The sequence below is a fragment of the Zeus faber genome (assembly GCF_960531495.2).
Source record: "Zeus faber genome assembly, chromosome: 3".
Lineage (NCBI taxonomy): Eukaryota > Metazoa > Chordata > Actinopteri > Zeiformes > Zeidae > Zeus > Zeus faber.
The window spans coordinates 411,958-428,829 of NC_137190.1; the positions used below are offsets into that span (position 1 = coordinate 411,958).

Sequence of the window (16,872 nt, forward strand, 5' to 3'; positions counted from 1 at the left end):
TGTCTCCCTCTCTCTCTGTCTCTGTCTCTCTCTCTCTCTTTGTCTCTCTCTCTTCCTCCCTCTCTCCCTCCCTCTCTCTCCCCCTCCCTCTCCCTCCCCCCCTCTGTCTCCCTCCATTTCTCTCTCCCTCTCTCTCTTCCTCCCTCACTCCCTCTCTCTCTCCCTCCTTCTCCCTCACTCCCTCACTCCCTCTCTCTCTCCCTCCCTCCCCCTCCCTCTGTCTCTGTCTCTCTCTCTCTTTCCCTCCCCCTCATTCTCCCTCTCTCTCTCCCCCTCTCTCTCTCTCTCTCAAATTCATTCAAATAAACAATATGTAGTATTAAACCGTTTCTATGTAAAAACAACATTTAAATATAGACAGAAAAAGCTGTTCATTCAAATATTATATGATATATAATAATTATCTATTATTGCATATTCCATAATATTCAAAAAACTCACGCTTGTGTTTTCCCCACAGCACCAACAGAAAACATGGAGAAAAACACCAGTGCATGTGCTGGTTATGAATGGATTATTATGAATGGATTGTTATGAACTTATAATTATGAATGGATTATTTTGAATGTATTGTTGTCTGCGCCTCCCGCAGAGAAGACATGCAGTGGGAGCAAAGGCCACCAGCCCCTCACCCCCTAACCCCCTAAACCCTTAACCCCCTAACTCCCCAACCCCCTAACCCCCTAACCCTGTGCCCCAGCGCGCCCCCACCACCCCCCGTACCCGGAGGCATCCGACCCACAGGGACCAGCCATGGGCGCAGAGTGGCCCTCCATGTGCTCCACGCCCCCATCAGGCCCATGACCTTCCCCCGACATGCGGACAAGACAAAAACAAAGAACGAGGGGGGCAGACGGGCCCTTCGCCCACAGCCTGGCCCCCCAGCGACGAGTACCCCGCTCGCAGAGAGCGCCATAGAACAGGTACCTGGGCAGCCGGGTGCGACCACTGGAGTCCATCCCCCACCGAAGGAGACCACATACGAGAAATCAGTCAGAATTTGCGTCACCTGTCGGAGGTTTTAAAGTTGTGGCTGATCGTGGTATTTCCTCATGACACCAATGAGGTCTGAGTTTAAAAACAAAAATTGAACCTATCATTAAAGTATTTGATCTTTTCCTTCTCAGCAGGAAATGGCTGAGACCCATAACTGCAGTGCCACAGAGAGAGCGATAGTGGGATCTACGTTGTGGCGTGACCAGCAGCGACCCCTCTGACGTGGGAACGGTCCTGAGGCTGCGGAGGTTGGAAAAATGAAAAACCTCCACAATGTTGTTGGGACTATTTTATACCTTGAACATGCAGTGCCCTGCAAAGCTCCGCTGCAAATCAAATCATCATCATGGAGGTGGATGCGGGTGAAGTGCCAAGAAAGGCTCAAAGCTTGAAAACTAAGATACGCGAGTGAAGAGAGCTCCATGTCGGTGGCTTTTGGTTTGATTAGGACGTATGAGTGCTAACGGACTCTGTTTGCTTTCAACTCTTCATTCCAGACTGAGTTCTGTTTTGATACCACTGGTCCACTGATATTGATGTTTTCAACTTCATTTTTATCACTGTACAATTCTAATCAAATTTGAATTTTGTTTTTCCATGTGGATAATATATTGTTCAAAAATCTTGAGATCTTCCCAAGGCACAGTTAAGGTGCATTGTTTTTATGGATGCAGTCTCTGATTCAACAATCACAAATTTTTTTCATATTTTTTAGCAGAAAAATGCAGTTTTTCAGAAGCTCTCTCACCAAATAAATCAAGCAGCTCTTGTTGTGTCTTCTTTCATTAGAATACGTCTAGTTTATCAGTTTTACAATATTTGGAGCTTGGAGGATGATTACAGAAGAAGAAGAATCTTTATTTGTCACACGACGCGCCACTACAACACATACACACACACACACACACACACACACACACATGCACACGCTTTGGATGGTGGGTGGTGAAATGGTTCCTCTGCATTTGACCCATCCAGGCATCCCTTCCTCCGAGGGGGCAGTCAGGAGCAGGGGGCAGCATTCGACGATGGGACTTGGTTCCATATGTCCACCGCTGGTCAGACCATGATGTTGTGCATGTTTTGGGTGGGGGTCCTTACTGTTGTTAGATGGAGGAAACCCCATGTGAGCACAGGGAGTACATGCAAACTCCACACAGAGAGGTTCCTAATTGGGAGATAACCCACCGGAGCACGGTGCCAACAGCGTGCGCCGGCGGGTTATCTCCCAATTAGGAGCCTAGGAGCCTACAATAGCAAGTCTGTTCAATTCTTCGGCTGTTTCACTTGTTTCACTGTTCTACTTGTTCTTGAACATACTTTTACTGGAGAGGAATGCAGAAATAATTCAATTACAGAACTATATTAAAAAATTGTTTTTACTGTTTTTGAATGCAAAGTAAAAAGGTTTCCCAACAGGCTAATATTCCCAAAATACAGCAGAATCAAGAGTGTCATTTAAGATTTATAATTTCAGAAGTATTGAATGATGAAAATAACCATTTAATATTTTTTATTCCAACGCTTTACAACATGAATGAACTGAATCTGTCATATATTAAACATCCAAACAGATGGGGATGATACGCTCGCCACAGGAGCCTTAAAACCAAGAAAATCCTGCTTTGAATTGAATTTGGAAAATCACTTTGGCACTTTTTGAACAATTGGGACACACTTGTACCTTACATCCAGTTTGTGGAATAAGGGTTTAAAATATAACTGTCTTATGGTGTTTTATGAAAATAAAAGTGTTTAGGGTTCTAAATGATCACAAAATAGTCAACTGAAATGCACCAGAGAAGAATAATATGAATTAATTGCTTATTCCTTCATTTTTATTTGTTGTATTCATATTGAAAATTGTATACAGCATATAACTATTTATATTTATATATTCATTTATAACTTCATAAAATTATATAGAATAGAATTTCATAGAATTTAATTTCATGCAATTGAAATATTGTTTAAATAATTGAGTTGTGTTGTGTTGATAAAATAGTTTAATTTACTTTATTAAATCACATTCTGTAACGCTGTATCATCATAAATGACTTGTGTTGATTCAACATGATTTGTGTGCAACCAACGTCCACAATTCAATTAAATCCAATGAATTAGATTATTATTATTATTACACACACACACACACACACACACACACACACACACACACACACACACACACACACTCTCACTCTCTGTTTATCAACTTTAGAATTCTTTATTTCGAAAGAAAAAAAAGTTTTTGTCATAAAATAATCAGAAGAGTGTTTCTAAACGTGGAGGTTTCTAACAACGTTCACATGTTTATTTATTTCAAACATCACAAACAAAGAAACAGCTCTGGACAGATTAAGGATGTAACAGAAGTTATTCATCACTGAGGAAGCTGGTTGTATTTCAGGAAGTTCCTTTTTAATTTCAAGTCATTTCCTAAAAGCTGCACAGACTGACCTCACCTGTAAATACCAGTTAACTGTAAATACCAGTTAAACACATTTATTTGAAACAATGACAAAGCTGCTACTTTACAACAAAGTGACTCGATGGAAAGAACCAACAAAAACATTCAGAGATACATCGTCCTTCACGTCTGCGTTGGGTTCGTTCCTAAAGCTTCCTGCTTCCTGTTACATCACTGACTCCGCCCGTTAGCCCAGACGCCAAAGCCCTGGTTATACCTTTGCGCGGGCGGGGCAGGGCGCCCAGGGCATTAGACGTCGGCACATTGTCCCTTACAGTATTGTCAGGAACCGCAGGTGAAGGTAGAGAGAAGGTACCCTGTGAAGCAGGAAGTAGCAGACGAAGAAGAGACAGCAAACATGGCTACACGCGGCACGGAGCTTGTTGATGCTGAGGAGGGGAGGAGGAGGAAGTGCCGTCCACGGAGGTTAAAGTGACAGAGGAAGTGTTCCGTGCAGAGACAGGAGAAGGGGTTGGAACCCGTGTCCTGCTCAAATAAACTGACTGAACCATGGAATCACGAGGTGCAATTATTTTCCCTCGTTGCAAAAAAAACTGCACATAAATACCATTGAAAACATTCCATTTCATCTGTAAACTCAACTTTACAACAACGCTGTTACTTTACAATAAAACCACCAAACCTGAGTGAGCAGTTTACGTTTACTGTCTCTGCATCAAAACCCATCAGCAGACTTTAAATTTCACATCTGTCTTGTGCTGTGGATCACTTTTGTCCAACATGTCAGAAATAAAACAGCAAAACGCTTGTCTCCCATCGCTTCAATGCATTTCCAGGGAACGCCACGCCCCCCTCGCGCCAAGTCACAAAATGTGGCACCACCCCCTGGTGACATCATTTGCACCACGTGCCACTTTGCGCCCTCACTTTTGGGGCAGGTATATACCAGGCTTAACTGGTTGCTCCATCACGAGGAATGATCCGCCGGAGCATTGCACGGAGCGTATTTTACAGAGAGTCCTCTGGGAGGGGTTAGCGCTAGCATTAGCATTAGCTGCCTCCACCTTCTGCCCGAGTCCAGTTTGAACCAATCAGGACAAAGAGGCTGAAGGACCAGAAGGATGGGGAGAAACCAAGTGAAAGGCGAGTTTGGACGGAGTGAAGGTTCAAAGCTGAGTGTTCACGTTCTGCCAGAGCATCTAACACACACACACACACACACACACACACACACACACACACACACACACACACACACACACACACACACACACACACACACACACACACACAGGGATGCAGCCGGGATGCTGCCTTGCCCGGAGGCCAGGGTGGTTCAGGGCAGGACCTTGTCGCGGGTCTCAGGCAGCTTTAGCGCAAGCATCCCACCGCAAACCAGCGCCGCGAACGCCAGGAAGATGGGAACCACCTTCGTCACGCCGATGAACGCTGCGAAGATGAAGCTGGCCAAGATGGCCGCCAGCTTACACACCCCGTTCAGGATGCCAAACGCTGTTCCTCTGGAGGGGGGAGAGTAGTATTAGTATTAGTATCAGTATTTGTACTCGTACCTTTAGCAGAGGATTACTTACTATCAATAAGAGACTGGTGGGCGGAGCCAGAGCTCTCTGGTGGGCAAAGAGGTGGAGCCAGTGAACCAGAGGGAATATCTGACTGTTCTTACAGCAGTTCAGAGTGCACCACCTTCCTGGAGCCAGTAAGGCGTGTATTGGATAACGCTCCACCTGGTGACTCCATAGTTCTACTGGGGGACTGCAACGCCTCCTCGTGGCCAGTGATGGAGTAACCTGGAGAGGCGGGGCTGGGAGTAACAGCCTGATCTGAACCCCACCGGTGCTTTGATACTGTACTTCTGTGCCATTTCCTGTCCATAACAAACACTATGTTCCACCAGCAGGGGTGGAGTACCTGCTCCACTTTGTAGTTTAGATCTGCAACACCTGAGTCAGGAAGTAAAGCTTCAATTTAGCGTTAATCTTGGTTCTAAACCTCTCCTTGTCGTGAACTTTGGTTGTGACCCAAAGAATAAAGTTGTGGATGCAGGAGCCTTAAAGATAGGGGGAGGAGCCTATAGATGGGGCTGTAGAGAGGAGGAGCTTGGTGATCAGGGTGGAGCTCAGATTAGTACCACTGCTCCACCGGAGCCAATTGAGCTGGGTCATCTGGTTAGGACCTCCCTTTGGAGGTGTACTGAGCCAACCAGGAGGAGACCCGGGGCCGACCCAGAAGCCGCTGGAGGGATTAGAGCTCTTTTACCAAGGGAACGCCTTGGAATCCACCAGTAAAGATGGAGGAAGGTGCAGAGAAAAGTGGGACTGGGACACTCTGCTGGCACATGCTGCCTCCATGACCTGGACTCAGATAAGTAGTAACAAAAACTAACGAATACTAGTATTAGTACTAGTATCGCTACGAGTATTAGTACTCTCAGTACCTTTTGGAGGAGGGGTACAGCTCCACAGAGATGACCTCCACCCCGTTCCAGGCCGCCACGCTGACGGCGTAGAACAGACATTGCCAGCAGATCACTGCAGCCTGACTGAAGCTGAGCAGCAGCAGGAAGCTGCAAGCTGAGGAAGCCAACATGGAGCCTCCTGCAGAGAGACAGACAGGTAGACAGACAGTTCGATCAATGGAGAGATAGACAGACAGACAGACAGACAGACAGACAGACAGACAGACAGAGACAGATTCACCTATGATCTTTATCCTCCCGATCTTGTCCATGAACAACGCTGACAGGATGTTGCCGGGCAGGACGGCCAGGCTGCCCAGGAAGCTGACCATGTAGATGACGATGTCATTCTCCTCCTGGAAGTTCAGGTGGCAGCCTTTCTTTGGGTGTAGGAAGGTAGTGTTCTCCATCCGACAGCCTTTAAACTTTTCCTGCCAGAGATCTGGAGGCCACAAGGGAAGCAAAACACACCTCCACCACCTTTAATCCCTTTTTTAAATTGAACCTGAAACTCTGAAATTCAACCAGTAAACATTCACTGTGACTCATGGTCGATCAGACAGTTTGTTCCCTCCCACTTCCCCACAGTGTGGAGGTGGAGTAGAGATGGAGTAGAGATTGAGTAGAGGTGGAGTAGAGGTAGAGAGGTAGAGAAGAGGTGAAGTAGAGGTAGAGTAGAGGTGGAGTAGAGGTGAAGTAGAGGTAGAGTAGAGGTGGAGTAGAGGTGGAGTAGATTTGAAGTAGAGGTGGAGTAGAGGAGGTGAAGTAGAGGTGAAGTAGATGTAGAGTTGAGGTGAAGATGAGGTAGAGTAGTGGTGGAGTAGAGGTGAAGTAGAGGTAGAGTAGATGTGGAGTAGAAGTGGAGTAGAGGTGATGTAGAGGTAGAGTAGAGGTGGAGTACAGGTGATGTAGAGGGGACGTAGAGGTAAACTAGAGGTGTAGTAGAGGTAGAGTAGAGGTGGAGTAGAGGTAGAGTAGAGGTAGAGCATAGGTGAAGTAGAGGTAGAGCTGAGGTGAAGTAGATGTAGGGTAAAGGTAGAGTAGAGGTGATGTAGAGGTAGAGTAGAGGTGGGTTACAGGTGATGTAGAGGTGACGTAGAGGTAAACTAGAGGTGTAGTAGAGGTAGAGTAGAAGTGGAGTCGAGGTGAATAGAGGTGGAGTAGAGGTGATGTAGAGGTGATGTAGAGGTAAACTAGAGGTGTAGTAGAGGTAGAGTAGAGGTGGAGTAGAGGTAGAGTATAGAGGGAGTAGAGGTGGAGTAGAGGAGGAGGAGTAGAGGTGGAGTAGAGGTGAAGTAGAGGTAGAGCAAAGGTGGAGTGGAGGTAGAGTAGAGATGGAGTAGAGGTGGAGTAGAGGTGCTCCACACCTGTGTTGTAGAACATGGTGTTCTTCAGGGTGCAGTTGTGGAAGAAGGTGTTGGTGGACCTGACGTCCTCGAAGTAGCAGTTCTCAAACAGAGAATCCTCAAACTTCACAGACTTGATCTCAATGTTCTCAAACCTGTAGAGAAAAGGCCTTTAGAGAAGCTTGACGACATCACTTCCTGCACATCTGTTGAGAAGTTTGAAGACATCACTTTGTGTGTGAGTCCTAATGAATGTGTTATTTGTGTGTTGTAGCCGTCTGTTGTTGGCTTGTTTGTGGTGTATTGTTGCTGTGTTGTTGGCATGTTGTAGGTGTATTGTTGGCGTGTTGTTGATATATTGTAGGTGTATTGTTGGCATGTTGTAGGTGTGTTGATGACATGTTGTTGGCATGTTGTAGGTGTGTTGTTGGCGTGTTGTTGGCATATTGTAGGTGTATTGTTGGCATGTTGTAGGTGTGTTGCTGACATGTTGTTGGCATGTTGTAGGCGTGTTGTTGGCGTGTTGTTGGCATGTTGTAGGTGTGTTGCTGGTATGTTGCTGGCATGTTGAAGTTGTGTTGCTGGCATGTTGAAGTTGTGTTGTTGGTCTGTTGTAGGTGTGTTGTTGTGGTGTTGTTGGCATGTTGTAGGCATGTTGTTTGCGTGTTGTTGGCGTGTTGTAGGCATATTGTTGGCATGTTGTTGGCATGTTGTAGGCGTTTTGTTGGCATGTTGTAGGCGTGTTGCTGGCATGTTGTTGGCATGTTGTAGACGTGTTGTTGGTGTGTTGTTGCCGTGCTGTAGGCGTGTTGCTGGCATGTTGTAAGCGTGTAGATGGCATGTTCTAGGGATGTTGCTGGCATGTTGTAGTCATGTTGTATGCATGTTGGTGGCCTACTTGTCGTGGATGTACTCTCCCTCGCGGTGGACCTGGTTGACCAGAGAGAAGTTGAAGTGGAAATGTTCAACTCGTTCTCGGTGGAAAACTCGAACCAGCGTCTCATACTCCTCGTACTGCATGTACTTCACCATGTCAGGAAACCACACGCCCAGGCCATGGTAGCTGCACACACACACACACACCACAGTCTCATTTACAGAATTTAACCTGTAAAAACAGGTTCTATGGGACAATGCTCTCAGCGAAGCAGAATGCAGATAAAAGTACAGCTCCTAGCAGAGTGATTATTGTTGCCGTGGTGACCGTGGTGAGCAGCTAGCTGGGCCTGCTCACCTGAAGGCAAGACAGAACCAGACGATTACCAGGAACAAACCCTGCAGCCTGAGCTCCGGAGCCGACAGGGACAGGATGTTAGCCATCACCTAGAGGACGGATAGAGAGACAGACAGACAGAAAGACAGACAGACAGACAGATCGAACATTAATTTTTCACTGCTCATGCCCTCTGGTGCATGGAAAAATGGAATCATAATGGACTGAAATAGACAATTTTGGACACGAAGACAGACAGACAGGCAGACAGACAGGCAGATAGACAGGCAGACAGGCAGGCAGGCAGGCAGGCGGGTAGCCATGCAGACAGACACACAGGCAGACAGACAGGTAGGCAGGCAGACACACAGACAGGGAGACAAACCTGCTGCAGCATGGTCATGTGTCTGACGCTCCAGCGCTGGAACGCCGTCCCTGTGTCGCTCTGGATCTCAATGAACTCGTCGTCCTGCGTCAGGGGCGTCTTGATGTTGGAAACCTGATTAATACCGATCAAAGTATTGATCATTACCTGGAGAGGACGGTGTCTATGTAAATGCGTGCGTGTGTGTGTATGACATTGTGTGTGTGTGTATGTGTGTGTGTGTGTGTGTGTGTGTGTGTGTGTGTGTGTGTGTGTGTGTGTGTGTGTGTGTGTGTGTGTGTGTGTGTGTGAGTGTTAGTGTGTCTCACAGTGAACACTCGCTCTGGTTCTCCTTTCGCTTTCCAGTTTGTGTCGTGGACCTGACGCAGGATCATCCATGCCTCGTCGTGACGGGAGCTCTGTAAAAAACACACACAAACACACACCCGTCTGAATGTGTGTGTGTCTGTGTGTGTCTGTGTTTGTGTATCCCTACAGCAGGAAGCGGGGTGTGTAGCAGTGTGTGTACCTCCAGCAGAAAGCGGGGTGTGTAGCAGTGTGTGTACCTCCAGCAGAAAGCGGGGTGTGTAGCAGTGTGTGTACCTCCAGCAGAAAGCGGGGTGTGTAGCAGTGTGTGTACCTCCAGCAGAAAGCGGGGTGTGTAGCAGTGTGTGTACCTCCAGCAGAAAGCGAGGTGTGTAGCAGTGTGTGTACCTCCAGCAGAAAGCGGGGTGTGTAGCAGTGTGTGTACCTCCAGCAGAAAGCGGGGTGTGTAGCAGTGTGTGTACCTCCAGCAGAAAGCGAGGTGTGTAGCAGTGTGTGTACCTCCAGCAGAAAGCGGGGTGTGTAGCAGTGTGTGTACCTCCAGCAGAAAGCGGAGTGTGTAGCAGTGTGTGTACCTCCAGCAGAAAGCGGGGTGTGTAGCAGTGTGTGTACCTCCAGCAGAAAGCGAGGTGTGTAGCAGTGTGTGTACCTCCAGCAGAAAGCGGGGTGTGTAGCAGTGTGTGTACCTCCAGCAGAAAGCGAGGTGTGTAGCAGTGTGTGTACCTCCAGCAGAAAGCGGGGTGTGTAGCAGTGTGTGTACCTCCAGCAGAAAGCGGGGTGTGTAGCAGTGTGTGTACCTCCAGCAGAAAGCGGAGTGTGTAGCAGTGTGTGTACCTCCAGCAGAAAGCGGAGTGTGTAGCAGTGTGTGTACCTCCAGCAGAAAGCGGGGTGTGTAGCAGTGTGTGTACCTCCAGCAGAAAGCGAGGTGTGTAGCAGTGTGTGTACCTCCAGCAGAAAGCGGGGTGTGTAGCAGTGTGTGTACCTCCAGCAGAAAGCGGGGTGTGTAGCAGTGTGTGTACCTCCAGCAGAAAGCGGAGTGTGTAGCAGTGTGTGTACCTCCAGCAGAAAGCGGAGTGTGTAGCAGTGTGTGTACCTCCAGCAGAAAGCGGGGTGTGTAGCAGTGTGTGTACCTCCAGCAGAAAGCGAGGTGTGTAGCAGTGTGTGTACCTCCAGCAGAAAGCGGGGTGTGTAGCAGTGTGTGTACCTCCAGCAGAAAGCGGGGTGTGTAGCAGTGTGTGTACCTCCAGCAGAAAGCGGGGTGTGTAGCAGTGTGTGTACCTCCAGCAGAAAGCGAGGGCTCTCAGGGAGCAGGACGACACCCACCAGAGCAGCCAGGGCAGGAAAGATGCACAAGAAAATGAAGATCCTCCAACTGTGGAACTGGAACTCTGTTCCTAACACAAAGCCCCAGCCTGAGAGACAGGCAGCGAGACAGACAGTTTAATTAACAGACACAGATGGATGGATGGACAAAGATACGGAGAGACAGACAGATAGACAGACAGATGAACAGACAGACAGACAGATGAACAGACAGACAGACAGACAGACAGTCAGACAGACAGGTGACGGAGGAGTACCGTAGTGTGGGATGACACCCCAGGCAGTGAAGGAGGCGTAGAGCCCCCCCAGCATCCAGAACATGCAGAGCCAGCTCAGGTGCTCCCCCCGCTTCTCTACCTGCAGGAACTCGGCGTAGTAGGTGTAGACGATGGGGATGGAGCCACCGATCCTGCAACACACAGCGCAGGCATCATACAACACACAGCATACGGTACACGCAGAACACGCAACACATGCAGCACACAACATGTAGCACACGCATCACACAACAGGCAGCATGCAGCATGCATCACCAACATGCATCACATGACAATCATCACACAAAACACAGCATGCAGCGTATGGTACACGTAGCACATGCAATGCATGCAGCACACCAATACACATCACACAACATGCATCACATAACACCCATCACACCAACACACAGCATGCAACACTCATCACACAACACACAACACTTAGCACACACAACACGCAACATGCAACATACAGCATGTAACATGCGTCACACAACCTGCAGCACACCAACACGCAGCATGCAACATGCCTCATACAACATGCATCACAGCAACACCCAGCACATTAACACACAGCATGCAACATGTATCAAACAACATGCAGCAAAACAACACGAAACATGCAACATGCATCACACAACATGCATCCCATAACATGCATCACACAACATGCAGCACACCAACATACAGCATGCACCATGCATCATGCAACATGCAGAACATGTATCATGCAACACACAACACTGGGCACACGCATCACACAACATGCAGCACACCAACATGCAGTATACAACACGCATGATAGAACATGCATCACACAACATGCAGCACACATTATGCAACACCCATCACACAACATGCAGCACACCAACATGCAGTATACAACACGCATGATAGAACATGCATCACACAACATGCAGCACACCAACATGCAGCATGCAACATACATCAAACAACATGCAGCACACCAAAGCGCAGCATGCAACATGCATCACACAACATGCAGCACACCAACATGCAGCACACCAACATGCAGCACACCAACATGCAGCACACCAACATGCAGCACACCAGCATGCAGCACGCAATGTGCATCACAAAACATGCATCACACAACATGCAGCACAGCAACACGCAGCATGCAACATGCATCACACAGCATGCGGCATGTAACATGCATCCAACAACATGCAGCCACGAACACGCAGTACGCAACATGCAGCACACAAACACGCAGCACACCAACACGTGAACACCAATACACAGCACGGAACATGCATCAAACAACATGCAGCATGCAACACGCATTATGCAACATGCAGAACATGCATCACACAACATGCAGCACACCAACATGGAGCATGCCAACACGCAGCACCTAACATGCATCACACAACATGCAGCATGCCAACACGCAGCACCTAAGGTGCATTACACAACATGCAGCACACCAGCACGCAACATGCATTGAACAACATGCAGCGCACCATCACGCAGCATGCAACATGTATCACACAACATGCAGCACACCAACACTCAGCATGCAACATGCATCACACAACATGCCTTGAACAACATACAGCACGGCAACACGCAGCATGCGACATGCAGCATACAACATGCAGCACATAAACACTCAGCACGTAGCATGCATCACACAACATGCATCACGCAACATGCACCACACCAACATGCATCACAAAACATGCAGCACGCAACATGCATCACCAACACGCAGCACACCAACATGCATCACAAAACATGCAGCACGCAACATGCATCACCAACACGCAGCACACCAACACAGAGCACGCAACATGCATCAAACAACCTGCAGCACACGGACACGCAGCATGCAACACCCATCACGCAACATGCAGAACATGAATCATGCAACACACAACATGCATCACACAACATACAGCACTCCAACATGCAGCACACCAACAGGCAGCATGCAACACACATGCAACACAAGTGGCTTTACATGCAGCACAACTACTTCCTGAAGGATGGAGGACAAGAAGAGAGGCAGGACTTCCTGAGCCAGTCTGTCGTTCCTAGTTTTAATGCATTCTCAGGAATCATTAAATGCTGTCCCAACTGTTCATTTTGGTGGAATGTAAAGAGTGAATTCCTAAAAATGATTTAATGTAGTTCAGTGATTATGTTTACATTGAGATTTTCTTACTCGCCCACTCACTTCTGAATCATAAAAAAGATTTGTTCATTACGAATGACTCGTTTGCGTGTCTTGAATCATTAACTACTCGCAGGCCATAATAATAATAATAATAATAATAATGATAATAACAGTAACAATAATAATAATAATAGTTATAATAATAATGATATTAATAATAATAATAGTTATAATAATAATAATAATAATAATAATAATAATAATAATGATAATGATAATAATAATAGTTATAATAATATTATTAAAGATATAAATAATAATATTAATAATGTTTTTCCTGCTTTTGACAGTGAAGATAGTGGAAGAAACGCTGACGTTGACACTCCACTTCTTCTCAGCACGTTGTCATGATAACGCTGCTTAGAAACCGCTGCCCCGCCCTCACATTGCATTGTAGAATACGCTCGCCAGCACAGTGTTGACATACTATGATATTTTACCAGGTGTATGATCACATACTCCTACTTTTAACATATTGTTTGATGTGTTTTATGGTTTAGGAAGTACTACATAGTAATTGGAGGTACTACATAGTAATTGGAGCTACTACATAGTAATTGCAGATATTACATAGTAATTGAAGGAACTACATGGTAATTGAAGCTACAACATAGTAATTGGGGTACTACAAAGTAATTGGAGCTACTACAGAGTAATTGGAGCTACTACATAGCAACTTATTACTCACCCAAAGCCTGAGCAGATCCTGAAGAACAGGAAGAAGCCGTAGCTCTGGGCGAAGCAGGACAGGAAGGAGAAGATCACGTCGATGCTCAGGACGTAGATCAGACACTTCCTGCGACCCAGCCTGTCACTCAGCCCTCCCCACAGCACTGCACCCACCATCATGGAGACGTACACCAGCAGCCCTGCACAGTACAAAGTACACAATACACACTACTCAGTACACAGTGCCCAGTACACAATAAACAGTAAACAGTGCACAGAACACAGTACACAATACACACTACTCAGCACACAGTGCACAATACACAGTAGACACTCCTGAGTAGACAGTGCACAGTACACAGTACACACTACTCAGTACACAGTGCACAGTACACAGTACACACTATTCAGTACACAGTGCACAATTCATAGTACACACTACTCAGTACTGAGTACTCAGTACCCAGTACACACTACTCAGTACACAGTGCAGAGTACACAGTACACACTACTCAGTACACAGTGCACAGTACACAGTACGCACGACGCAGTACACAATGCACAGTGCACAGTGCACACTACTCAGTACTCAGTGCACAGTACTCAGTACACAGTACACAATACACACTACTCCGTACTCAGTACACAGTCAGTACACTCAGTCCTGGTTGTAGAAGCACAGTGTTCCATCCCAAAGGGGGACGATTTCTGAATATTTATTTCATATCCTTATAATATAATAATAATAATTGTGACATTAAAGCAGCTTTCTAAAACAACTTCAGGTTTTAGGCATTTATGATGATTATGGGAGCTGTAGCCAAGCAGCCCAGTTGCATTGTGGGAGCTGGAGTTCTCCTGCTGACTTTCCACGCAGCCCAGTTGCATTGTGGGAGCTGCTGATGAAGGATCAGCAGTGTGTCTGCGTGCTGCTCTGGGTTTTACTACACGGCTCTAATTACAGCGAACTAAGCTGCTTAGCGGGCGTGGCCTGGCCCCGCCCCTTTTCTGAGGATTACAGGAAGTTTCCCCTCACACACACCTAGACTTTACTACAGCAACATGCAGAGTTCAAACCTGTCTGCTGTACTGGGTAGGACGCAAGGACACTTCCTATGTAAGAGGCAAGGACACTTCCTATGTAGGAAGCAAGGACACTTCCCATGTAGGAAGCAAGGACGCTTCCTATGTAGGAAGCAAGGACACTTCCCATGTAGGAAGCAAGGACACTTCCTATGTAGGAGCCAAGGACACTTCCCATGTAGGAAGCAAGGACACTTCCTGTGTAGGAAGAAAGGACACTTCCCATGTAGGAAGCAAGGACACTTGCTATGTAGGAGGCAAGGACACTTCCCATGTAGGAAGCAGGGACACTTGCTATGTAGGAGGCAAGGACACTTCCCATGTAGGAAGCAGGGACACTTCCCATGTAGGAAGCAAGGACACTTCCTATGTAGGAAACATAGAAACCTCCAATGTAAGAAACATGGACACTTCCAAGGAAGCAAGGACACAATACTGTATATACAGTATAGTGTATATACAGTGTATACGGTCTACTGTATTTACAGTAAAAGCAGTCCATACTGAATATACAGTATATACATGTAAGAGATAGACTTCATCTATCTCTTACATGGAGGAGGAAACATTTGCTGGTGACAGGACATGGAAATGTAAACAAACAACACAACATAAAAGTGTAAAACTCGACAAAAGAAGAACGTCTCATCACCCCAGAGACCAAGTTCCCTTTGTTCTACCAAAGAGCTGTTCAAGAGAAGGAGAGACACGCCCATCCCAGGGGTTATTTTCTGAGTGGACACCTTGACTGATTGTACTCTTTACTAATACATTTCTTTGTAGTTTTATCTATATGTTTGTATTGAAAAGGCTGCGTAGCGGTTAAATACATCCACCTCTCGCACCAAAAATAGAGAAAAGCTGCGCGGCTCTGTGCGGCTGCAACAGTGGATTGAATAGGAAGCAGCACTTGACTGCACCAACGTCTCCTGTGGACTTGTACTGTGACACCGTCATACCATGGCTCATGTGGGTGTTTTGTACCGTACGGGGGGGTACCGAACGGTTCCATAACATACCGTGTACTGTTACATCCTGATAATATATGTATATAAATATATACCTTCACACAGACTGTAAACCATTGTGAGTTTTGATGTAGGAAACACACTAAGCATCCTAGATAGGTTCCTTGATCTATTATTCCAAGGAAACCACCTGGTTGTTTTGATGAGACATCCACCCAACTAAGAATATCGTGGCTTGAGTGCCACGTCACGTTTCGTGACGTGAAAAATTATTCCACTAAATGATCTAAAGTTCTATTTTTGTCAAAATGAGAGGACCAAAGCGCCACCTGGAGGAAAGCAGAAGAACATGCAGAAGAAAATCCAGCACTGCCATCTATGACATGGAGTGAAAGGGCGTGGGGCTTACCCAGCATGCCCTTGTCGGCATTGGAGATGCACATGTCCTTCTCGGCGCTGGGCATCACGAAGCCAACCACGAACCCGTCTACGCCTTCCGCCATCAACGCCAGGCCAAGCGCCAGGAAAAGCGTCCACTGGAAGCGCCCGTGGCCGCAGTCCTCCATGATGCTCTCGTACTGCTCTGGGAGCTCCTCCCCGTCCTCCTGCTGGGCCGCTAGCCGCGCTTTCCTCCGAGCCTCCACGCGTGCCGCCCGCCGTGCCTCCTTGATCTCGTCGGGGTGCGGGATGCCCTGGTACTCACCCTCGTACATCTGCTCGTCCTCATCGTGGCCCTCAGTGGCGTCGCTGGCGGCGTCATCCTCCTCACGGGGCGGGAGGTCAGTTTGGTAGGGATACTCTCTATCGCCGCCCTGCTGGCTCACGTTGTTCTGGTACGGGTCGTCCATGGCAACCGCCAGCTGTAGCGAGTGGAGGCTTCTTCCAGGTACTGACGGAGGTCTGGAGGGTCACTGTAGAACAAGACTGGGATTTCCTGGACTCTGCTGCTCCTGGGACAGAATCCAAACCACAGGAGTTAGACTGGGAAGGGTTTTTAACCTGGGACCAGGGGTTGGAACAGGGGTTCAAACTGCGACCAGGGGTTTAACTGGGATCAGGGGTTAGAACTGGGACCAGGGGTGAGAACGGGGGTTTTAACCGGGACCAAGGGTTACAACTTGGACCAGGGCTTAGGACTGGGACCAGGGGTTAGAACAGGGATTTTAACTGGGACCAGGGGTTTTAACTGGGACCAGGGGTTTTAAGTGGGACCAGG

General features: G+C 47.3%; 1 protein-coding gene across 1 annotated transcript; it reads right to left on the reverse strand.

Moving 5' to 3' along the window:
• Positions 1 to 4,763: 4,763 nt before the first annotated feature.
• On the reverse strand, positions 4,764 to 16,504 carry sv2ba (synaptic vesicle glycoprotein 2Ba; the record flags this gene model as incomplete). Its single annotated transcript, XM_079997929.1, has 12 exons — positions 4,764 to 4,947; positions 5,883 to 6,042; positions 6,145 to 6,345; positions 7,271 to 7,404; positions 8,148 to 8,312; positions 8,484 to 8,572; positions 8,848 to 8,961; positions 9,156 to 9,245; positions 10,429 to 10,562; positions 10,731 to 10,882; positions 13,625 to 13,805; positions 16,066 to 16,504. The coding sequence occupies 12 exons, from the start codon at positions 16,502 to 16,504 to the stop codon at positions 4,764 to 4,766; spliced, it is 2,043 nt and encodes a 680-aa protein (XP_079854055.1).
• Positions 16,505 to 16,872: the final 368 nt, after the last annotated feature.